Consider the following 12,073-nt stretch of genomic DNA (forward strand, 5'->3'; position numbering starts at 1 on the left):
GTTGTTCACTTTAAGTGGATTAAGCGTGAAAGTGGGTGGATTTAGAGTAAAGTTTGCTGAAGTTTGTGAGTGATTTGATGGATGTGATAGATTAAAAATTATATTTAAATCATAAAAAAACAAGATTGCGAAATTGTACTTTATTTTAAAAATAATTAAAATTATCATTACAAAAGTTTGATTTATCGTACAAAAAATATGAAAATGTTTAATGAAAGTAACATATTTTAATAAAAAATTAATTAAAAGATAATGTAATAAAAAACTTATAATTAAAAATTACTTTCTAAACCTTAATTTATAAAAATTTTCAAATTTTTGTTATTAATTATTTTTGTAAAAATAATTTGAAAAGTCATATTTTTACATCATTTTCATAATTAAGTTGAAAAATAAATTGCTGACATAATTGTAATCTTGATATCACCCTCAAACAAAGACATAATAGAGATGATTTAAAATTAGAAGAATTTCACTCTTCCTTCCGCTCTCTCCCTCAAGCTTGATTAGATGGAAATGGAGAAGATGGCATCAAGTGGATTACAGTGAGAAGTTTGTGTTGTTTACTTTAAGTGGATTAAAGGTGAAAATGGGTGGATTAAGAGTAAACTTTGTTAAAGTTTGTGAGTGATTTGATGGATGTGATAGATTAAAAATTATATTGAAATCAAAGAAAAACAAGATTAGTAGTTTGTTCTTTATTTTAAAAATAATAAAAACTATCTATATCTAAGTTTGATTTATCGTAGAAAAAAAAAGAAAATGTATAAAATTAAAGTGACATATTTTAATAAAAAAATATTTAAAAGATAATGTAAAAAAAGAATTTATAATTAAAAATTACCTTTTAAATCTTATTTTATAACAATTTTTAAATTTTCGTTATTTTTACATCGTTTTCATAATTATGCTAAAAAATAAATTGCGAACATAATTGTAATCTTGATATCACCCTCGAACCATTGCATAACGGACATGATTCTAAAGTAGAGGAATTTCCCTCTTCCTTCCCCTGTCTCCCTCATCATTGATTAGAGGGAGAGAGATATGATCAATTCAAGTGGATTAGAGTGTGAAGCTTATCTTGTTCACTTTAAGGGGATTAAAGGTGAAAGTGAGTGAATTTAGAGTAAAGTTTGTTGAAGTTTGTGAGTGATTGATGGATGTGATAGATTAAAAATTATATTTAGATCATAAAAAAACAAGATTACCAAATTGTTCTTTATTTCAAAAATAAAATAAAATTATCGTTATATAAGTTTAATTTGTGAAAGAAAAATATATGAAAATGTATAAATGAAAGTAACATATTTTAATAAAAAAATTATTAAAAGATAATGTAATAATAAAATTTATAATTAAAAATTACTTTTTAAACCTTATTTTATAACAATTTTCAAATTTTCGATATTAATTATTTTTGTAAGAATAATTTGAAAATTCATATTTTTACATCATTTTAATAATTAAACTGAAAAACAAAATGCGGACATAATTGTAATCTTGATATCATCCTTAAACAAAGACATAACGGAGATGAATTAAAAATAAAAGAATTTCCCTCTTCCTTCCACTCTATCCCTCAAGGTTGATTGGATAGAGAGGGAGAGGATGACATCAAGTGGATTACAGTGTGAAGTTTCTGTTGTTCACTTTAAGTGGATTAAACAAGAAAGTAGGTGGATTTAGAGTAAAGTTTGTTGAAGTTTGTGAGTGATTGGATGAATGTGATAGATTAAAAATTATATTTAAATCATAAAAAAAAAGATTGCCAAATTTTACTTTATTTTAATAATAATTAAAAATTATCATTATATAAGTTTGATTTATCGTAGAAAAAATATGAAAATATATAAGTGAAAGTTACATATTTTATTAAAAAAAAATTTAAAAGATAATGTAATAAAAAAAATTATAATTAAAAATTACTTTTTAAACCTTATTTTATAACAATTTTCCAATTTTTGTTATTAATTATTTTTGTAAAAATAATTTAAAAAGTGAAATTTTTACATCATTTTCATAATTAAGCTGAAAAATAAATTTCGGACATAATTATAATTTTGATATCACTCTCAAACCAAGACATGAGAGAGATGATTTAAAAATAGAAGAATTTCCATCTTCCTTCCCCTCTCTCTCCCTCAAGGATGATCGAATGGAAAGGGAAAGGATGACATCAAGTGGATTACAGTGTGAAGTTCGTGTTATTCACTTTAAGTGGATTAAAGGGGAAAGTGGGTGGATTAAGAGTAAAGTTTGTTAAAGTTTGTGAGTCATTTTATGGATGTGATAGATTAAAAATTATATTTAAATGAAAGAAAAACAAGATTACGAAATTGTACTTTATTTTAAAAATAATTAACAATTATCATTATATAAGTTTGATTTATCGTAGAAAAAATATGAAAATGTATAAATTAAAGTAACATATTTTAATAAAAAATATTTAAAAGATAATGTAATAAAAAAATTTATAATTAAAAATTACTTTTTAAACCTTATTTTATAACAATTTTCAAATTTTTGTTATTTATTATTTTTGTAAAAATAATTTGAAAAGTTTTTACATCCTTCTAATAATTAAACTGAAAAAGAAATTGCGAATATAATTGTAATCTTGATATCACCCTCAAACCAAGACATAAGAGATATAATTTAGAAAGTAATTATTATTTTTATAACGTTATTTTATAAATATTTTTTTATAAAATATGTTACTTTCATTTATACATTTTAACAATTTTTCTACGACAAATCAAACTTCTATTATGATAATTTTTAATTATTTTTAAAATAAAGGACAATTTGGTAATCTTTTTTTCCTTGATTTGAATATAATTTTTAATATATCACATCCAACAAATCACTGATAAACTTTAACAAACATTACTCTAAATCCAACCACTTTCATCTTTAATCCACTTAAAGTGAACAACACAAACTTCCCACTGTACTCCACTTGATGTCAACCACTTCCTCTCCCTCCAATCAACTTTGAAGGAGAAAGAGGGGGAAGGAAGAGGGAAATTCTTCTATTTTTTAATCATCTCGGTTATGTAATGGTTTGAGGGTGATATCAAGATTACAATTATGTCCGCAGTTTATTTTTCAGCTTAATTATGAAAATGATGTAAAAATATGACTTTTCAAATTCTTTTACAAAAATAATTAATAAAAAAATTTGAAAATTGTTCTAAAATAAGGTTTAAAAAGTAATTGTAAATTATGAAATTTTTTATTACATTATTTTATAAATATTTTTTTAATGAAATATTTTATTTTCATTTATACATATTAATATTTATTCTACAACAAATCAAACTTATATAATGATAATATTTAATCATATTTAAAATCAAGCACAATTTAGTAATCTTATTTTTTCTTGATTTAAATATAATTTTTAATCTAGCACAGCCAACAAATCACTCATAACCTTTAACAAATGTATTCTAAATCCACCCTCTTTCACCTTTAATCCACTTAAAGTGAACAACACAAACTTCAAATTGTAATCCACTTGATGTCATCCTCTCTCTCCCTCCAATTACCCTTGAGGCAAAAAGAGGGGAAGGAAGAGGGAAATTCTTCTATTTTTAAATCATCTCTTTTATGTCTTTGTTTGAAGGTGATATCAAGATTACAATTATGTCCGCAATTTGTTTTTCAACTTAATTATGAAAATGATGTCACATATGGGTTTTGAAATTATTTTTACAAGAATAATCATTACCGAAAATTTGAAAATTGTTCTAAATTAAGGTTTAAAAAGAAATTATTAATTATAAATTTTTTTATTACGTTATTTTATAATTATTTTTTTATTAAATTATGTTACTTTCATTTATACATTTTCATATTTTTTTCTACGATAAATCAAACTTGTATAATGATAATTTTAAATTATTTTTAAATTAAAGGACAATTTTGTAATCTTGTTTTTCTTTGATTTAAGTATAATTTTTAATCTATCACATCTATCAAATCACTCACAAAGTTTAACAAACTTAACTCTAAATCCACCATCTTTCATCTTTAATCCAAGTAAAGTGAACAAAACAAACTTCACACTCTAATCCACTTGAATTCATCACCTTCCTCCCCCCAATCAACCCTTACTGAGAGAGGGGAAGGAAGATGGAAATTCAACTATTTTTCAATCATCTCTGTTATGCAATGATTTCAGGGTGATATCAAGATTACAATTATGTCCATTATTTCTTTTTCAGCTTAATTATGAAAATGATGTAAAAATATAGCTTTTAAAATTATTTTTACAAAAATAATTAATAACGAAAATTTTAAAATTGTTACAAAATAAGGTTTAAAAAGTAATTATAAATTACAAAAGTTTTTACTAAATAATTTTATAAATATTTTTTTAATAAATTATTTTATTTTCATTCATACATATTAATATTTTTTTCTACAACAAATAACATTTATAATGATAATTTTAATCATATTTAAAATAAAGGAAAATTTGGTAACCTTGTTTTTTCTTGATTTAAATATAATTTTTAATCTATTACATCCATTGAATTACTCAAAAGTTCAATAAAATTTACTCTAAATCCACTCACTTTCACCTTTAAATTCCTTAAATTGATCAAGACAAGCTTCACACTCTAATCCACTTGAATCCATCCTCTCCCTCTCCCTCCAATCAACGTTGAGAGAGAGAGGGGAAGGAAGAGGGAAATTTTTCTATTTTTCAGTCATCGATTTTATACAATGGTTTGAGGGTGATATCAAGATTACAATTATGTTCACGATTTATTTTTCAACTTAATTATGAAAATGATGTAAAAATATGGCTTTTGAAATTATTTTTACAAAAATAATCATTAACGAAAATTTGATTATTGTTCTAAATTAAGGTTTAAAAAGTAATTATTAATTATAAAATTTTTTGTTACATTATTTTATAAATATTTTTTTACTAAATTATTTTACTTTCATTTATACATTTTAATATTTTTCTACGACAAATCAAACTTATATAATGATAATTTTTAATTATTTTCAAAATAAAGGACAATTTGGTAATCTTATTTTTCCTTGATTTAAATATAATTTTTAATCTATCACAGTCAACAAATCACTCATAAACTTTAACAAATTTATTCTAAATCCACCCTCTTTCACCTTTAATTCACTTAAAGTGAACAACACAAACTTCAAACTGTAATCCACTTGATGTCATCCTCTCCCTCTCCTCTCCCTCCAATTACCCTTGAGGGAAAAAGAGGGGAATGAAGAGGGAAAATCTTTTATTTTTAAATCATCTCTATTATGTCTTTGTTTGAGGGTGATATCAAGATTACAATTACGTCTGCAATTTATTTGTCAGCTTAATTATGAAAATGATGTAAAAATATGACTTTTCAAATTATTTTTACTAAAATAATTAATAACAAAAAATTTGAAATTTTTTCTAAAATAAGGTTTAAAAAGTAATTATTAATTATAAATTTTTTCATTACATTATTAGATAAATATTTTTTTATTAGAATATGTTATTTTCATTTATACATTTTAATATTTTCTCTACGACAAATCAAACTTATATAATGATGGTTTTTAATTATTTTTAAAATAAAGGACAATTTGGTAATCTTATTTTTCCTTCATTTAAATATAATTTTTAGTCTATCACATCCAATAAATCACTCATAAAGTTTAACAAAATTTACTCTAAACTGACCCACTTTCATCTTTAATCCACTTAAAGTGAACAACACAAACTTCACAATGTAATCCACTTGATGTCATCCTCTTCTACTCCCTCCAATCAACCTTGAGGGAGAAAGAGTAGACGAAAGAGGGAAATTCTTCTATTTTTAAATCATCTCTTTTATGTCTTTTTTTAGGGTGATATCAAGATTACAATTATGCCGCAATTTATTTTTCATCTTAAGTATGAAAATGGTGTTAAAATATGGCTTTAAAAATTATTTTTACTAAAATAATTAATAACAAAAATTTGAAAATATTTCTAAAATCAGGTTTAAAAAGTAATTATTAATTATTAATTATGTACGCAATTTATTTTTTAGCGTAATTATATTAATTATGAAAATTGTTATAACTTAATGTTTAAAAAATAATTTTGAATTATAAATTTTTTATTACATTATCTTTTAATTTTTTTTTTTATTAAAATATGTTACCAAATTGTGAGTGATTCGATGAATGTGATAGATTAAAATTTATATTTAAATCAAGAAAAAACAATGTTATCAAATTTTCCTTTATTTTAAATATGATTAAAATTATCATTATAAAAGTCTGATTTGTTGTAGAAAAAAATATTAGTATGTATGAATGAAAATAAAATAATTTATTAAAAATTTTTGTAATTAATAATTACTTTTTAAATCTTATTTTATAACAATTTTAAAATTTTCGTTAGTAATTATTTTTGTAAAAATAATTTCAAAAGCCATATTTTTACATCATTTTCATAATTAAACTAAAAAAATAAATAACGGACATAATTGTAATCTTGATATCACCCTCAAATCGTTGCATAACAGAGACGATTGAAAAAAAGAGGAATTTCCATCTTCCTTCTCCTCTCTCTGTCAAGGTTGATTGGAGGGGGAGGGTTGAAAAAAAAGAGGAATTTCCATCTTCCTTCTCCTCTATCCGTCAAGGTTGATTGGAGGGGGAGGGAGATGATGAATTCAAGTGGATTAGAGTGTGAAGTGTGTTGTTCACTTTAAATGGATTAACGGTGAAAGATGGTGGATTTAGAGCAATGACGAATTTACATGGGGTTAGGGAGGGGCCTGGCCCCCTGATGAGTTCAAATTTTTGCCCTCATTTAATATTTAAATTTGGGGATTTAATTGAATTTTCTATGCTTAAAGATTGATTTAATTAGGATTTGTGATTATTGGATTTATTGAGTAAGTTTGGTAAAAATGGCGTAAAAATTGATTTTAGTTGCATAAAATATTATTGGATATTCTAATGTTTGTTAATGCAGCTGGAATTTATTTTTGGTCAATTAATAGTGTGATTTTGAGATATTCAAAGTTACAAAATAAGTGCAAAATCAAGAAATTTTGGAAAAGAATAAATCAGGAGCTAAATGCACCCCCAGTTTTTATTTGCACACTCCTTCTAAAGTGGACCACAAAAACCTATTATGCACCCCCAGTTTTCACTAAGTTGCACCCCTCCCACCACTTAAACCCAACTCACTCAGATCATGCCATGTGGCAATCCTCCACTTATTAAATTAACCAATCAGATAAAGACATGTGTCATGATCTAGCAACTCAAAATTTAGCCAATAACATGTTGCCACGTCATCACCTTCAACCTCCCAAACCCTAGCCTCCATCTCCTTCCATCACCATGGCAGCCGCCGCCGCCATCTCCTCACCGGCCACCACCAATCTGCAGCAGCGGCGGCGCCACCATCTTCTTCTTGCATCCAATAGCACCGTCACGCACACCACCTTCACCTGCAACGCTGGCAGCCACCATTGACGTTCCAGCACCTCCATTGCACGTTAGAATCAGCAACCACGACGCACCAGCGGAGACGTCCGCACACGAGCCACCACAGCCCCCGCGAGGCACCACCACCACCACGCCTCCGCGAAGCTTGTTCCGCGCATCTTCTCGCCTCCATCACTGCAACACCCTCGAGCCATCACTGCGGTACACCTGAGCCAGATTCGCGCACACCGTTGGCCACCATAAACGTTGCTGGAGCGAAACCACCATCATCCATTCAAGCTGCTGCACATGCGAAACACAGTCGCGCCACCTCCATCGAGCTTCCACCGCACCTGCACCGGCAGCCATGGTAGCTTTCATGAATCTGTAACAGCGGAGAAGAGAAGCGAACCAGTCACGGCTACCACGCCGGAAATTGCTTCGCCACCGTCAAGCCTCGCCGGAGAAGGAGGAGCCGCGCCGTCAGCCGTCATTGCATCTTCATCTCCATTGCATCTGCAGAAACCCTAATTCTGGAGAGAGAAAATGCATTGCCACGTGTCAGCATCTGATAGGACAGTCAAACAGGTCAACTCTGGTCAACTGGTTAACTCTGGTCAACTGATCAAAGTCAGCAGTCAACTCTGGTCAAAACTGCAAATATGGTTAAATGAGAGGGGTAGAATTGGAAATTGGACAGGAATTAAGTTGCTAATTAATTAAATAAAAATAAAAGATTTTAGCAACTGACAGATAAAGCCCAAAGTCCAGTGGAAGCCTATATAAAGAGACTTAAGGGAGCAGAAGCGAAGGAACTTACAACTTACAGCTTAGACACTTAGAAGTCTCTGGTTTTGGCAGATACCGTCTCCATCACATCTCTCATTCTTTCTTTTATTTTCTTTCCTTCATATCATCATGTATTCCATCAAATCCATGGAGGGCTAAGCTTTTAGGGTTGATTCCACTGTAATTTCTTAAATGGATTCTGAGGTTAGATGAATTTATGTGTTTGTTATTTTGATTATTGTTGTGGTTTTTGTTTATCTATGTCCTTTGCTTCTTAATCGAATAGAAAATAATGATTTTAAATCTACATGCATGCTAATCATATGAGCTAAAAGGTTTTTAAATTAAATTGAGACTTTACTTTGATTTTATTTAGAAACTTTCATTTGATTGAATAAGTTTTTGCCAATAATTGAGACTTTACTTTGATTAGTGGTAATTACTTTAACTAAAATTAGTCAAGACTTTACTTTGATTAATTAAGTTTTCTATTTGGTGAAGAAACAAAGGAATAAACATGATTAGACATAGTAAAATTAATTGAGATTGTACTTTGATTGAATTTATTATGGATAATCTAACAATTCTCACTTTTAATTAAGACTGTACTTTGATTAAAAGTGAGGATGCCAAGAAATGAATTGAGTCTTTACATTGATTGATTTGTAAATCAAAAACAATAATTAATTTAATGATAATCTCTAGATAACCAATGAAGAATCTTATTTAGAAAAATCAGTGGAATTGACCTATTTACTATTACTGTGTTTACAATCTTCCGTGTCATTTTCTTTGCATATCAAAACCCCCTATTTTTATAGTTGCTAGTTTTAATTGCATTTTTAAGAATCAAATATTTAAGATCAATTCCGTATTCGTTGTGAGACGACTCAGGGTTATCTTAACCCTAACTATTTTGTTCACTACAAACTGGCAATATTGAAGTTGCTAAAGTAGTGTAATTTGATCGCCTAACGATAGTGATATCACCCCCCAAAATTTTCATGTTTTTTTAGTTATATATATATATATAATATAATATAATATAAAAATATAAGTTTCTTTAAATTGTAAGTAATGTATATTAGAAATTAATAAAAATTAATTTTTTATTTTTTATTTTTTTATTTAAACATAACATTTAATATAAATACATAATAAAACATAAAATTAAATATAATAAAAAATAAAAATATTCAGGTTTAATTTTTCTTTTGGTTCCTGTTTTTATTTAAGAATTGACACTAGGATTAGGTTAATTACACCAACAAAGTAAATTATTCATATTAAGAATCTCAATTTTAATGAAAAGATCATTGATTTGTTTTGAGGAATTTAACGAATTTTATCATAAAAGACCGAATTACATTAGTTTTACAAAAATCGAAACCAAATTGAGATTAAAAAAATATTAGAGGACCAATTTAACATTTTTAAAGGAGAGCATGAATCAAAAGAGTAATTAAATCAAATATTTATTGACATAATTTTTATTTTTCTTTTCATTATCTTTTTAGTTTTTCACAATTTGTAATAATCTCTCACTCTCATATGTCTTTTTTTTTTTTGTTTTTAAAGATAAAAAATTAGACATAAACTCATTATATTTCTCATTTATCCTCTTCCTTTCCCGTCCCTTGTCTTACTTGATAATGAAAACATTATTTTTTTTATCTCATGAGCTTTTTGTATATTCATTTTTTTTATGAATATAGAAAAAATAATAATGTATTATGTATTAATAATAATTAATATATTTTTGTTTTAATAATTACGTGTCTTAATTTTTTATTAGATTATGATCAATTAGTTTTTAGTATTGTTTACAAAAAAGGTATATTGATAAAAAATGGAAGAATAAATGAATCGTTTAAGAGTGATGAAAAGGAAATTATTGACTAAAACAAGATAGATTCTACCTCTTCACATATGTTGAAGTATTATACTAATAATATTAAAAATTATCATTGTATAAGTTCGATTTGTTGCAGAAAAAATATTAAAAGGTATGAATGAAAATAAAATATTTTATTAAAAATATATTTATAAAATAATGTAAAAGAGAATTTTATAATTAATAATTACTTTTTAAACCTTATGTTATAATAATTTTAAAATTTTTGTCATTAATTATTTTTGTAAAAATAATTTCAAAAGCCATATTTTTACATCATTTTCATCATTAAGCTGAAAAATAAATTGCGGACATAATTGTAATCTTCAAATCACCCTCAAACCATTGCATAACAGAGACGGTTCAAAAATAGAGGAATTTCCATCTTCCTTCACCTCTCTCCGTCAAAGTTGATTGGAGGGAGAGGGAGATGATCAATTCAAGTGGATTAGAGTGTGAAGCTTGTCTTGTTCACTTTAAGGGGATTAAAGGTGAAAAGTGAGAGGATTTAGTTAAAGTTTGTGAATGATTTGATGGATGTGATAGATTAAAAATTATATTTAAATCAAGAAAAAACAAGATTACCAAATTGTCTATTATTTTAAATATGATTAAAATTATCATTATATAAGTTTGATTTGTTGTAGAAAAGTTATAAATATGTATAAATGAAAATAACATATTGCATTAAAAAATATTTATAAAATAATGTAATAAATATTTTTATAATTACTAATTACTTTTTAAACCTTATTTCATTACAATTTTAAAATTTTTGTTATTAATTATTTTTGAAAAAATAATTTCAAAAGGCATATTTTTACATCATTTTCATAATTAAACTGAAAAATAAATTGCGAACATAATAGTAATCTTTATATCACCCTCAAATCATTGCATAACAAAGATGATTGAAAAATAGAGGAATTTTCATCTTCCTTCCCCCTCTCTCCGTCAAGGTTGATTGGAAAGAGAGGGAGATGATCAATTCAAGTGGATTAGAGTGTGAAGTTTTGTTTGTTCACTTTAAATAGATTAAAGGTGAAAGAGGGTGGTTTTAGAGTAAAGTTTGTTAAAGTTTGTGAGTGATTTGATGGTGTGATAGATTGGTGGAGTGATATGCTGCCATTGGTGGAGTTCACGTACAATAATAGTTACCATTCCAGCATTGGAATGGCACCATATGAGGCATTGTACGGTAGGAGATGTAGAACTGTATTGTGCTGGCAGCAGGACGGAGAGTTAGTAGTGCTTGGGCCAGAGTTCTTGCAGCAGATCACCGAGAAGGTGAAGATGATACAGGATCGAATGCGTGCAACTCAGAGTCGGCAAAAATCCTATGTAGATAAGAGGAGGATACCGCTTATGTTTGAGGCAGGTGATCACGTATTTCTCCGAGTGACTCCTACAGCAGGCATTGGGAGAAAACTTAAATCGAGGAAGTTGACTCCTCGATTCATTGGCCCATATCAGATCATGAGGAGGATTGGACCTGTAGCATACGAGATTGCTCTGCCACCACATTTGGCAAACCTACATAATGTCTTCCACGTATCGCAGTTGAGGAAGTACATGCCAGATCCTACTCATGTGTTGGAGGAGGATAATGTCCAGATATGAGAGGATTTAACGATCGGAGTTGGACCAATGAGAATCTTGGATTCTCAAGTCAAACAACTCAGGTGGAAAGAGATCAGAACAGTGAAGGTTCTCTAGGACGAGGCTACCTAGGAGATGACGTGGGAGATGGAAGATGTCTTGAGGAGGTCATATCCTCACCTATTTCTTGGTAAGTTCTCCTTTTCGAGGACAAAAAATTTTAAAGGAGGGGGAAATGTAAGACCCGTGGAATTTAATTAAATAAATAATTAATTAATAAATGCGGGTGGGTAGATCATTTATGACATTAATTTCTGATTGGTATGACGTGGA

General features: G+C 27.5%; 1 protein-coding gene across 1 annotated transcript; it reads left to right on the top strand.

Moving 5' to 3' along the window:
- Positions 1–11,314: 11,314 nt before the first annotated feature.
- LOC146885588 (uncharacterized) lies at positions 11,315–11,761 on the top strand. Its single transcript, XM_085675004.1, has one exon. The coding sequence runs from the start codon at positions 11,315–11,317 to the stop codon at positions 11,759–11,761; it is 447 nt and encodes a 148-aa protein (XP_085531130.1).
- The last annotated feature ends 312 nt before the right edge of the window (positions 11,762–12,073 follow it).

Source organism: Vigna unguiculata, chromosome 6 (assembly GCF_037176805.1).
Source record: "Vigna unguiculata cultivar grain cowpea cultivar isolate G323 ecotype 2 chromosome 6, ASM3717680v1, whole genome shotgun sequence".
NCBI lineage: Eukaryota > Viridiplantae > Streptophyta > Magnoliopsida > Fabales > Fabaceae > Vigna > Vigna unguiculata.